This window comes from Thunnus thynnus, chromosome 16 (genome assembly GCF_963924715.1).
Source record: "Thunnus thynnus chromosome 16, fThuThy2.1, whole genome shotgun sequence".
NCBI classification, from domain to species: domain Eukaryota; kingdom Metazoa; phylum Chordata; class Actinopteri; order Scombriformes; family Scombridae; genus Thunnus; species Thunnus thynnus.
Window position 1 is genome coordinate 26,529,505 of NC_089532.1, and position 14,173 is coordinate 26,543,677.

Here is a 14,173-nt window from a genome sequence, read left to right on the forward strand (position 1 = left end):
CTGCTACTTCTCTTATTGCTACTATTACTCCTGCTTATACTGCTTTGACTACTACAATAATACTACTACTAATTATTATTACTTCTACTTTTGTACCGTACCAGTGCAAGGGCTGCTACCATCACTACTGCAATAGTAATTACAGTAATAGTAGCTGTACTGCTACCACCACTACCGCTATTATTACTGTAATTACTTTTGCTGTTACTGCTATTTCAATTTGTTAATGCTGCTTCTACAACAACTGATTTATTTCTGCTGGTAGCAGTACTACTACTGCTACCACTACTACTATTACTGATGATTGTAGTACTATTATCGATGCTACCACTGCCTTTAATACTATCAGGACTACTAAAGTAAAAATAATCACCTGTGTTTTTCTGTCCCTCAGTCTTCCTACTACCTTTGCCACAGTTGACATTGATGGAGCACGGAAACTCATCTTTGCTCTGCCAGGTACTATATTTATGTCTGTCACTCTGTGTGTGTGTGTGTGTGTGTGTGTGTGTGTGTGTGTGTGCACGCGCGATTTGAGTGTTGTCAGTAAGTGTTTATCTCCTTCTCCTCTGTAGGGCTGTGAGATATGACAATATATATCATGTGATGATAGAAAAACGTCTATCGTTTCATATTATGCTGTATCATTTATTTTGTTGTGTCACAAATCACACTCATTTGGAGTCTGTCTTCTTGGCTTTTTACTCACAGAGGTTTTATTGCACTTACACTAATGTAACAAGTGTAGTTGTCGTCAACTTGAGTACTGCACCCAGTTCACTGTCTCTCCTCTGCCCTCGCTGAACCACAGAGAGCAGAGGAGAATAGAGTGGGGGTTGGTGGATGGGAGGGGGTGGTGGGGGAAATGGACCAGAAACAATTTATTCATTGAATTCACAGAAAATGTGCTATATCATGATATGTATCGTTATCAGGATATAACATTAAATTATATCGGGATATGAGATTTTGGTCATATCACACAGCCCTAGTTGTCTGATCCGCTGGACCCTCTGTGCAACACCCCACTGCTTTGTCCTGCCAGTATATTCAGTGCTTTTTTGGCTCTACATCCACCAGGACCCAACCTTTAGAAATTGTTAAATTCTTAGTGTTTTTAATATAATAATATACAGCACCAGTCAAAAGTTTAGACACACTTTCTCATTCAAGTGAATGGGAGGATGTGTCCAAACTATTGACTGGTGCTGTAATTTAGAAACAAAAGTTGCTTTTCTGTATGTTTTTAGCTGTATTTAACTCAGCCTGGTACAAACAGGTATATTTGCTTCCTTCCAACTGGAAGCTGATACTATAGTACATAGTAGCAGCAGAGCTAGTAGAGCCGCTCTTCTGCGGCTGTAGAAGTAGTATAAAATCGTTGCAAATTGCGGTTGTGGTAACCACAGTGTGAGGTATTAATAAATTACGTAAAGCTTCAGAATTTCCCTATTGAAAGTGACTTTAGCGTCAGTGGTTTTAACTATAACCCACAAGTAATAACATTAGAGTTAGCTTGTTGTCCTTTGTAATCATTAATAGCTAACTTATTGCTTGTCTTTTTTTGTCAAACAAATTGACAGCACTGAAATGAGTCCCACAAAACAGGGGATGGACATAAAGAGATTTTTTTACAAAGATAATATTATATCCTATATAGTGAATATTGGAAATACAAACAGTAACTACATGTTGAGAATGTGAGCTTTCTTTCTTTGTTAACTAAACAGCTAACCAACTAGCACCTAACAACTAGCTAACCAGCTAATATTACCTCTGAGTTTAGCCATTTTCTCATTCAGTATTGCTGTTAAATGCATTATTATACTGTAAATAATTAAATAATCAGAATTAAAGTGTCATTCAATTAGACTTCTAGATAGTTACTGATAGGGGAGCGATTTGATGATACACATAGCAGCCAAAGCAGATGATTACTGGTAACATTTTAATTTGGCGAGTGCATGACATCCCTGACTAGGATGATTCATCTGAGGCCATGTTCCCGTCACTGATTTTCAACTACACCCTTGCATTAGAACAGAAGGCACACTGGATGGAAGTTAAAGGTACCCTGTAGAATTTTTGACAACTAGTAGATATAAATGGGACTCAATGGAGCTTGAAAGAAACATTCTCACAGCAGGGGGCGACTAGACCTCCACGATTCTGACAATTTGACTTCCTTGAACCAGACTTCAGTCAGTTTAGTCTGTAAATGAGTGGCTCAACCCAGCCTCAGCTGACCATAGTGAGGGCAACATAGGCCATTCCTCTTTTTTTTCCCCCTCTGGCCCTGGACCTCACTGTAGTGTGTGCTTGTCTTGTGTGTCTGAACTCTAGTTGTCCTTGTCCTTGGTGTGTATGGTTTGTTTATGGTGCTGTTATATTAATATACAGTATTTGCTTGCTAAATTACTGGGCTGCTACTTAATAAAATCAGTCAGTAAGTAGCTTCAACATCCAAAAAAGAACAGGATTTCTCTTTTTATTCAAACATTATTTGGCCTGGCCTTTAAAACCTGCCTCTCTCTCTGTCTTTAAAGGAACAGTGAGACATTTTGGGAAATGCACTTTGCTTTCTTGCCAAGAGTTAGATGAGATGATCAACTCAGCGTTAAGACTAGAAACACAGGGACACAGCTCGCCTGGCTCTGTCCAAAGGTAACAGTTTGCCCACCAACACGTCTAAAGCTCACTAATGAACACATTTTACTCTGATGCGTAAAAACAAGAAGTTGCAGTTTTACTGTGGTATATGTGCAGTAACTTCCTGGAGAGCAGAGATTTCAGGTCATCGTGCCCAGCCAAGAAATACTTCTAGCACATAAATCCTGTGAAACTGCAACTTGTTTTTACATTTTTATTTTAGTACAGATTAAACAAACCAGATATAACTTTTAATTAGTGAGCTTTAGATTTGCTGGTAGGCAGATCAGAGCCACACTAGCTGTTTCCAGTCTTAGCACTATGCTAATCTATAAGGTCTCCTGGCACCAGCTTCAGGTTGATTACCGGTGTTCATCTTCTCATCTAACTCCAGGCAAGAAGGCAAAAAAGCACATTCCCCAACATGTTGCACTAATCCTTTTTGCACCCTTGATACCATAACTCTCCATCATTTTCCAGCATTCAGATAAATTCAAACCAATTCAGTTTTGGCATATGGCTCTAAAAGCACCTAAATAGATGCTTTTTCAACATATTGTCACTTAAAGGTGCCCTATGGAGTTCATGCTTACATTCAGTGTTACTCACCAAAATTCAGTGTTTTATCCTTGAGGCTTAACAAACGTGTTAAGTGCATTTCCTTCTTCATAAAATATTTGCATAGCCAATATTTGATCTTTTTAAATCCTGCGTTGTTTACATCCATGTTTACTAGTTTGCAGTCCTCTTCTTCCCTGTCTTGGCTGGTGGGTTGCAGGGTTTCTGGAAGCATTGCTCTACTGAGTTACTAGTTGTCAAAAACTCCAGAGGGTACTAGAAAGGAAACACACACTGGCTGTGTTGTTTTTATTATCTGGGAAACGGGACAGTGGTGTATCCTGATCTGTCAAGACACTGCCAGTATGTTGGCTTTCATACACTGCCGGTGTGTGTTCCTCTCCACACTTTGTTAGACATGCAGGACTTTAAGTGACATTCAGATACATTGTTGTTGTTAGGACCAAATTATATGAAGGAAAATAATGGAGAGGGATACATTTCAGGTTAAAAATGGATAGAACTGTCCTTTGAAGAGTCCTTTAGTGTTTGGTAAGCAGTGCTGTCATTTTCACAAAATTTAAGATATTGCAAAAAATATTGCTCCTCATCTTATTAGTCTAAAAATAACATCTGCCTAAAAAAGCCCATATACAGTAGAACCCCCAGTCTCTCTTTAACGAAAGCACAGCAGCTCTTTGCTGTTTCAAACTGTCGCTGTTCCACTGTTGTTTTCAGTGCTACAGTCAGTAATGTTGTCATGGTCATGTAAAAGAAGCCCACAGTATAGTGTGTGCTGTGGCCTTGTGATTTGGAGTGTGTTGCTCTTTGCTCCAGTCTAGTGCTGTGTATGTATTGCTGTTGTTATTAAAGGAAACTTCAGCTTCAGAGAGACTGGGCCCTCCCTGCTGGAGGCCATAGCCCCGAGTGAGACCGAGGCCAGACAGCCACTAACCCCTGCACCTAGAGGAAGTAGGTCCTGAAACCGAACCCAGAATGACCCACAAATGACCTCTGTCTGTGCAGATCCCCATTCATACTGCCTGGAAGAAAAACATCCTAACTTTGACTCTCAGATGGCCTCTAAATGACCTTCTAATCCCAAAAGTGTTTGATTGTACATGCTGTACAGAGCATGTTCAGGAGCTGTTGCTTCAAACACTTTGCATTTCACCTAAACCTTTGACATAATTTAGGGGATGACAGCCCTGTTAGACTGTTACCATATATACTTCAGTAATTACAATTAACCTAGTTAGTCAGTTACTGTTAAACTGACTGTAAAGTTGTACAATTGTGTGACAACATAAATAAAAATATAAACAGACATTCAATGACAGTTGTAAATTGGGTTTTGAACAGTTCTAAGATGAGCAAAAACAAGTATCCATGTTCCAGCTTTTTGAATATCAGCAGTTCTTCTATTGTAGCTGCTGAGTGTTTATAGTGGAAGTTCATTTATTGATGGTACAAATTGGATACACTGTAATGTCCCATTACAAAGGACCTCTATATGACCTCTAAACCCACAAATTCCTCCCTTACAAATGACTCTTAAATGACCCCCCTGCTTCAAAAATCCTCTTTACTTTTTCCAGAGGAGTTTAATCCTCACCTTTAACCCACAAATGTCCCCTAAATAACCTGATAGCCCTACAACCCAAATCACATTACCTGCATTATAAGAAGTAGATCCTAATCTTTTCATAAATCCCTTCTCACTCTGCCTGACTGTTGGTTGTACCCTCTAACCCTAATTGACCCCTAGATGTCCTCCAGCCCCTCAAAATCCCTCCTTGCCCTGCCTATAACCAGTATGTCTACAAAACCCTGACCCTGAACCCTGAGGTGATCCTCAGTTAACTAACTGATGACCACAAATGGTTACATTTTAACTTCCAAACCAAATGCAGCCTGGAATGTTGTTGAATATTCATGCAGATTCTTGTTTGACCAGCTATTAGTACAGTTCCTGTTTGTCCTGGTTCTGTTCTCATCAGCCATTGTAGTTGAAGAAAAAGAAGAAGAAGAAGTACTTTATTGATCCCTGTGGGGAAATTGATCCTCTGCATTTGACCCAACCTATACACACACACTAGGAGCAGTGGGCAGCTGCAGTGCAGTGCCCGGGGAAATGACCTCACCCCCTGACCCTCAGTCACCCATGTTGCTACCTGCTGATGCAGAACCCATTTAATGTTTCACAGTAGTCAATTGAACATGGCTGGCATCATGACCAACTGCCTTCTTGTTGTCATGATAATATAAAAGTGTGAGAAGTGACAAGTATGAGAAATATGTTTTCATCTCAAACATCTAATATGTCATATTTTATAAAAATCATTCCATTGAGAATTAATGATTTAATTGTTTGGTTGTACGGCTTTGCATGTTTTTAATTTTCCAATTTGAACCCGCCTCCCGACAGATGTTGGACCAGGCAATCACCTTTCTTGACAATCTGATCCGCACAGATTGTTGTGGCGTTGTAGCCACTGTTAGCTACAACACCCTTTTCTGCATAGAGATGTTTACAGGTATCTTGTAGCCTTAGTGTGCAGTTATTCTCTCTTCTACATAGGACGATGCTATGGCCATACCAAATTTTTGTAGAATTTTGACTGTACAAACTTCAAACTGCCCCCCATCCACCAGTATCCTGACAAATCAATCGACAAGTATGTGACCATCCTGAAGATATTTCTAACCATTCTCTTAGAACAAAATCATTGTGTAAATCTCTCCAGGATGTTATAGGAGATGGAACTGGGTGTCTTCATTTGTAGTCAAAGCAGATAGTGAGTTTTGTTGTCTTAGTGCGAGGTCTCTAGTTTTTGTTATGACTATAACATCAAGATTAATGTATTCACCAAGTACAATAAAACACACAGGGATGTGTCAGGGTTACATCGATGCAAAGAGACATCAGCAGCTAACACACAGGCACGTACAGCAACAACATGTTTAATGCAAATAGAGACAGTGATATTAGTGCAGACACTCTGCACTGTATGTATGCACTAATATAAATTGTATCAATTATCTACTAATCATCTGACTGTGTAGTCAATGGTTTGCAGGTGTTTTCATCTGAGTAACCAGCATTGTGTTGTTTTCTAGGGAACCCAGTGTCTGCAGTGGTGACGTGTAATCTGTTTGTGATTCCTGCTCTGAGGAAGATGCAAGGCATTCTGGATCCCAGACCTACAATTATTAAAGCTAGGGTAACACACACACACACACACACACACACACACACACATATATATACATAGAGAGAGTGAGAGAATATCACTCACCCACAAACCACAAATAAACTATTCAGGTTCCTATAAAAATAAAAATGAACAGCAGTGGTGTATTAAGTGTTGGGACCATCCTTCATTCTGGAGGTTGATGCTGTTCTATCCAAGGGAGCACAAAGTTCTTCTACCCAGAATAGAGTTGTTTGTAATGAATAGTCCAGGCTATCTAAAGTTCTTTTTGATACAATACACACACTGTGTTTACATATTGAGACCATCCTTCAACTAGATGCCCTGGATTCAAGCCACAAACGGCTTGAGATATCTTTGAGTAACACAGTTAATCAGCTGATTATCAGCTCCAGGGTTGATGCTCAGCAGCTGACTTTGACAGCTCACTGTGAAGAGCTGTAACATGAAGTAGAATTTCCCTACGGGAGATTAATAATGTATCACATAATTACATTACACTAAATTAACTTAAATACCTGGAAAAGAATTCAACTTTTTGAAAAATAATACTAACTGCACATGCACAAGCACATGTTCCAGTGTAGCTGCTCCAATAACCGGGCTAACATGTCCACCTCTATGTAACATACACACACTGGTATGTCTGTAATGTGTTTGAGGTTTCAAAAGACTAACTAACCATTACTTTAAAACGATGATACTGTGTCCTTTAATAATGTATGATACTTAGAATATGTAATGACTGTTAAAGGGGACCTATTATGCTTTTCCTGATATTCAGTCATATAAATAATGTTACAATGTCAGACATTCATATTAAACGTGGCCAAAGTGTCAAATAATGAGGTAAACATATGTAGAAGTAATCCCTGTGAGCAACAAGCACCGTCTTCAGACTGCTCTGAACACTCGGTTTCCAACAGTTTTTTCTACTTCCAGCCCGAGCTGAGGTCAGCCTCTGTTGGATTTCTTTATATGGTCATCTTCTCCAAGCACAGCGCACCAGTTCACTGCTCTGCCGAACCATGACTTGGAGTCGAACTGGCAGGCTGTGAATGTTTTTCCATTTCCAGTAGTTTACCTGTTGGAGGTGTGCTGGTCGCCTGCAGCTCTTCATCAAACATCATTGTAACTATGGCTGTATCTGCGTGTACTATGCCTCCCTGCATTTTTTCTAACGGATCTGCTCAACAGAGAGCTCCAAATATCTCCATATCTTCTCGTTTCGATCAGTTTTTAGCACTGCTAACGAAGCTCTGCTAATTCGGTGAGGAATGCATTTCATTTCCTGTAAATTCTTCACAATAAAAGTCTCCTGTTATTTAGTCATTTAAAAGCTTTTAATATGAAGCAGTAAGGCAGGAAATGTAGGGTTTTCATCAGCAGTAACTTAACACGACTCTGATACAGCTGCCCCTTGGCGGGCTTTCTAAAACCTGGACAATCAGAACAGAGTGGGCTCATTGGGAGGGGGGCTTAAAGAGACAGGAGCTAAGACTGCCTGTTAGAGACAGAGGCTGAACTGAGGGGCTGCATAAAGGGCCAGTATAAGATAAATAAGGAGTTTTTTGAACTGTGGAAAAGCTACTGTAGTCCAAAAATTAAAATATAGCGCTGGAAATGAGCACAGTAGGTCCCCTTTCCTAAAAAAACCAACATATAGACACATACAAAAGTAATCCCTCTGTTATCACTCTCTCTCTCTCTCTCACTCTCGCTCTTGCTCTCTCTCTTGCTCGTTGAGCCAGGAGGAGGGTCCAACTTTGAATGCTATGAACACCAACCAATAAATCCTGCATAGTACACCTTTAAGTGTAAAGCAATTCTCCAAGACAACAATGTTTTCATGCAGTGTAACTCCAAAATGAGTCGTTCTGGACAATAGAAAATTCGTATTGAGTGTGTGTGTGTGTGTGTGTATGCATGCATGTTTCAGCTTTCCTGTGATGTGAAACTGGATCCCAGACCAGAGTACCACCGCTGTATTCTCACCTGGCATCACCAGGAGCCACTGCCCTGGGCACAAAGCACAGGTACACACACCTATAGTACACTATACATCGTCAAATGTTAAATCGTGAATCATGAAGTTACCACAGATATTAGTGAAGAGTGGTTTGAAATGGCTGAGAGAAAAATTTTCAGAGGTGGTTTTTTTTTTTACCATTAAAGACATGTTATGTATTTTTCGGCAGAATTATTCAACAAATACGGTTAATCAGGAAGAACATAGTAAATACGAGCCACCAGAGTGATGGTCCTCATTAACTCATATTATACACACGTCCTGGATGGTGTTTTATCAACTCCAAAATTATAGCAAGTGGCTCTAATATGCATGACATCAGTCATCAGTCACTAGCCTATCAGTCTACACATCAGATCAGTTATCAGAAATCTGACCTGTAGCTCACATTACAACAGTCAGTCACAGGCTCCAGCTTTTCAGTTTTCCAGTTTTCAGTTCAGGATTCCAATCAGGATCTTGTGGCTGTATAAAGTCAAGTTAATTTTATTTGTATAGCCCAGTATCGAAAATCACAAATTTGCCTCAGGGAGCTTTACAGTCTGTACAGCAATACAACATCCTCTGTCCTTAGACCCTTTATTTATTCCAATAAGGAAAAACTCCCTGTAAAAACTTGAACAGGGAAAAAATGGAATAAAATTGAAGGAACAGCAACAGAGGAGGGATCTCTCTCCCAGGATGGATAGTCATACAATAGATGTTGTGTGTGCAGAATAGAACAAGAAAGACAAATTACAGAAACACAGCATCATAAATTAAAGTATTCCGATCTGTCATGTTAGCCAAAAAACATCTCCGTTCCACCATTACACCCCAGAAAGTGAGCAGAATTCAACAACAGAACTGTATGAATACTTTATAAATCCACCTTAACTAGAAGGTGTCAGTTCAGGAGGCACTTATTATACACTAACACTGACTGATGAACATATGACCTCTGTCCCTCTCTCTCCAGGTAACCAGGTATCCAGCAGGCTCATGTCAATGCGTAGCGCCAACGGCCTGCTGATGTTACCTCCTAAAACAGAGCAGTACGTTGAGCTGCATAAGGGAGAGGTTGTGGACGTCATGGTCATCGGACGGCTATGATGCAGGTACCTCATGCTGCAGTCACCTGCAGTCACACATGTTTTACACTCAGCAAAGAAGAGACAAAACACATCCAACTGCAAAAAAAAAAAAAACAACCAACATTTTTTTTCCCCCTCCTCAGACTTCAATGTCACTCGCTACCGATTACCATGGCAGTGCCAGGACTTCCTGTCTGGACAGGAAACGGGCGGGGGCAGGAAGTGATGCATGTCTACCTGGTCGCCATTAGCTGTGATGTCATATGCAACAGCCAATCGGAGCCAGCGGAGGCTGAATCCTCATTGGTCTGCTCTGAGGAGATCACTGTATTTCAATGGAGAAAAAATGTGAAAAAAATATATAAAATATGAGATTTATTCTGTAATATTATTATTATTATTACTATCCTGATGATAATGATTATTAATATTCTTAATTAATATTCTATTTATTATTATTATCATGGTTCTGATTGAATATTATCATCTTAGTAGTAATCATGCCCTCTTCTCTCCTGTTCATTTGCTTTGTGCGTTCAACATTTTTCCCTGGTAGTTATAGAGATATAGAGACTCTTTCCCCTCCTTCCTCCACTCCTGTCCTTTTTTCCCCTTTCTCTTCTTCTTTTCTGCTATTGCATCCTCTATCCAGATATAGAAACTCCTTAATACCCCCTCCCTGCAGTATCACTACATCTCCTTCTGCCACACACTGATCCTAACATCAGGCTTTGACAGATATATGAACTGAAGGCTGATTAATATTTTTTTGGTTGAAGCTGCTGATATAGTTTGTGCCAGTACAGTAAATATGACTTTTTTTGCAGAAAAAAATAGGAAAAAAATACAAGGATTCTTATTTGTTTCTTTATTTTTTGTCAAGATATAACAGCAGTCAGACCATACTGAGACACTAAAGCTCATCATGACTCTCAATGAAAGCCATGAAACTCTTCAAGGTGGGTCAGAGGCTCAGCGTTAAAGCAGCGTGAAGCAGGACTCGTTGAGTTAAATCCTTCCTCACCTCACTGGAATGATTTCTCTCCTCCAACATCAAATGTAAACATAGTCATAATAATGAATACACTATCTTATGAGCTGTAGTCATGTGGGCCACGCTGACTGGCTGATATTCAGTATAACCCTAACCCTGCATTCAAGTGGTGGTTTTAAGTGTACACCATAAAGTGACAGTACAAAATCAAATATTTAAATAGCATTCAATTCCCTGTGGTATTCACATTTTTTAAGGGCACTCCACTGATTTTAAACATGGAGTTTAGGTAACTTGTCATGTAGAGTATTACTTAGCCTGTGGGGAAATAAAATCCTCTGTGGCTCTAAAGTTCGCCTTTTTTTTTAAGATAGCTCTCATATTTTGCTTTAAAAATAACCCCGATGATGCTATTAAAGGGCCCCTGTGGAGTTCTTATAAACAAATAAAAGTTATGTTTACATTCAGTGTTACGCGCCAAAATGCATTGTGTGAATCCTTGAGGACTGACAGATGTTTTGAATGCATTTCATGCATCACATTTGCGAAGCCAATTTTTTGTAACATTTTGAAACCTGTTTATATCCGTGTTTACTAGTTAGCAGTCTTCTTCCCTGCCTTTGTTGGAGTATTGCTGTGTTTCTTGGCGCGTTACCACCGAGTAGTGCGACTACCACAAATGGTGTGACTGCGTATCGCGTCCTCCACATACGTGTGCATGGACATCCTCACATGCCACAAAAACAAAAAGAAAAAAAAAAAAGAGCATCCACTCTTAAAAACCACTAGAGATTAAAAAACTGCACAGGGTACCTTTTTTAAGTTGCATTATGGGAAATGTAGGATCCAGTGGTTTTGAAGCTTGACCCATACTAGGGACTAAAAGTCGGGATAACTCGACCTTTGTTGCTTTGATTTTGACCATTCTTTTTTTAATGTGTCTCTTGTAGTCTTTCTAATTTTGTGGAAGTCCCCTACTAAATCACCGCAGTGGACCTTTAAAACTCTCAAGTACCCAAACATTAATTACAACCGTATATCTAGTTGACAGCCAGTCAGAAAGGCAGGCTTCTTATTGGCTAATCAGGCCCCTCCATCTTTTTTTCTCATTTTTGCCTATAAACAACACGAACAGGAACAAAAGCGCTGCTTTAATGAGTTGTGACATACTGTATTCCCAACTCAGAGAAAACTCCGACCCGACCCACTTGAAAGCAGGGTGTCACATTCAGGTGCTCGTAAACTACACAACTGGTGAATTTCTACCATGACAGTGTTAAGGTGCTTGTAAAAGTCAAAAACGTCTGAGTCATTTGACTGCTTTTCTCTCAATGTACTGTATGTAGTCCGAGCAACACTGAGAAAACATGGATTAATGTGATATTTGGCCTGCTGTTTCATAAATGTTTGATATTTAGCCCACTACAAGCTCAGTTTACTTCTAGCATTAACAGAATAGTTGGCTGCAGTGTCTTGCTGACCTTAAATTGTTTACTAATTAACAAGGACCATTCAAATGCATCATATGCAATCTGTGAGACCCCTGCATTCACCAGAACACCATACCTTAACTCCCATAGTTCCTCTGATTCTTCCTATCAGTGTGATCAGTGCCAAACAAGCCCACATGGTCAAAGGTCTAATGCTGCATTCAGGTCATATTGGAATAACTGGTACATAGCTCTGGTACTTGTTTGAATTTAATGCTACTTAAACACCAAGATGATTGATGTGTTTCGTAGGTGTCTGTTGCTGCTGATGATCTTCTCGTTTTAGTTACCCCAAGAAATATAAAGTGGATATTATTTTCAGAGGAGAAGCTCTTATCTACCATCCTTCTGTATGACATGAAGGCAGCACTAGTCAGTGTTTTTGAGCTTTGACCTTTCTCCCGACAGGCTGACGCAGTCTTCCTCCACCCCGCCCCTCCCCTCCCCTCCCTCCTCATTTTCCTCTTTTCCTCTCCACCTCCTTCACACTTGCATGCCCATAACGGGGGGCGTGTCTTTCTCTTTGGGCAGGTCTGATTCCAGGTTCGAGACCAGGGTGCAGCACCTGGGCGGGACTTCTGACCTGGCTAAATGTTTAGTTTCTGCCAGTTTTTGATGTGATTATTGGTGCGTAAGAAGAGTTTTCAAAGTCCAGGCTCTGGTACCAACACCGTCTTCTCATTTATTCTTCTAGCTCTGAGGTCAGAAACTTCCCAGTTACCTCAAATGCACCATGTATCTATCAGTGGCTTGTGCTGTGTTTCTGTCATGCAGGGCAAAGTTGAAGAACGGGGGTGTTTGAAGGGTGTTTGGAAGACAGTTGTGTGTTAAATTCACAGGAAGGACTACATCGAAATTAGATTAAAAAAAAAAAAACTAAAATTAAAACACTTACCACATGTTTTTGGCAGCTTGTATTTACGGTAAATCCCTAATGACGTGAACACAGCATCAGAGCACATCCTGGCACCTGCCCAAGGAGGACTAATCAAACCCAGATAGATTCATTTGAGTAAGAAGAAGCAGGTTATTGATAAACTGCCTTTGTACTGAGTGATTCGTAACACTGAACTAAACTCAGTGTCACACTGCACACACTATAAACTATGACCAGCACTTGTAATGAAGCAATGACACAGCATTCTACTACTACTGTATAAAATATAATGAAAAGGATGTTTTTTTCTGTAATGATATTATTGAAACTGAAGATGAATTAATAAAAATAATCCTGATTATTCTGTACTTTCTGTTTGGACAAATTCCTTTTTCTCAAATAATCTGTGATAACCTGACAAAAAATTGATTGACGTCTTTTTATCTCTAATGGTTTAATTCAAAGGGGAGAGCAGTAATAGAGGGTGAACAAAGAGTTGCATGATGATCATTGGAGACATGTTGACAGGTGGATTTCAGCAGATTGGATGGTCCATACGGCTATCTGATTTTGCTGTGGTTATTTATAGCTTGGTCATTCTTTTAATCAGGTTGTAAATTCAAATGAAACCATAAGCAAGCTTAAAAACACTATAGCTGTATGCAGTTACTTCAGAAATATTTAGTGAGCATTTCTGTATGAATAACTGCAGGAAACCTGGATACAACTTCCATGCAAGAAAGGATTCTCAGACTTATCCATATGTTATTCCTTCATTTTTAAAAATCGAATAATAAGAACATAGTTTCTTCTTTTTCAGAATGTTGCATAGGTCACTCTCGACTTTAATGGGACACTTAAACAAGAGAACAGAGATGTTTTATTGCTGTAAGAGTTTCTTCTTTTATTCACCAGATTTAGCAGAATATTTGCATTTGTTTTATCATTCTTGAAATGTGGGGATGTGGGACAAATTAGCACTTGTTTTTCATATTGTGTTATGAAGACAAATGTATGGCCTCAGGTTGACAAAAGGAGGCTCCTCTGGGATTTAAACTCAATTTAAATCACCAACCAAAATCACTAACAGGCCTTTAAAAAAAAAAAAAAAAAACGCTATAGGCCTACATCTGTTCTCAAGAAAAACGTGTGGCTGTTGCTATGCTTTGAGTATTGTAAGATCTGTTGTTTAATCAAAAGGTATTTCCTCAATGAAATATCAAACTCAGGTATAGCTTTTTATCCTGTTTTCCTTAGTTCCCATATACATGTAGACATGGAAGCCAGT

The 14,173-nt window shown here is 39.5% G+C and overlaps 1 protein-coding gene across 2 annotated transcripts in view; it reads left to right on the top strand.

Moving 5' to 3' along the window:
• gphna (gephyrin a) overlaps positions 1–13,253 on the top strand; it is a 31,809-nt gene extending 18,556 nt beyond the window's left edge. For both annotated transcript variants that reach the window (XM_067615272.1, XM_067615273.1), the window contains 5 exons: positions 395–459; positions 6,328–6,431; positions 8,362–8,458; positions 9,410–9,548; positions 9,668–13,253. In XM_067615272.1, the coding sequence (XP_067471373.1) occupies positions 395–459; positions 6,328–6,431; positions 8,362–8,458; positions 9,410–9,543 (400 nt within the window). In that variant the 3' untranslated portion in view covers positions 9,544–9,548; positions 9,668–13,253. The remainder of the gene's footprint in view (positions 1–394; positions 460–6,327; positions 6,432–8,361; positions 8,459–9,409; positions 9,549–9,667) is intronic.
• The last annotated feature ends 920 nt before the right edge of the window (positions 13,254–14,173 follow it).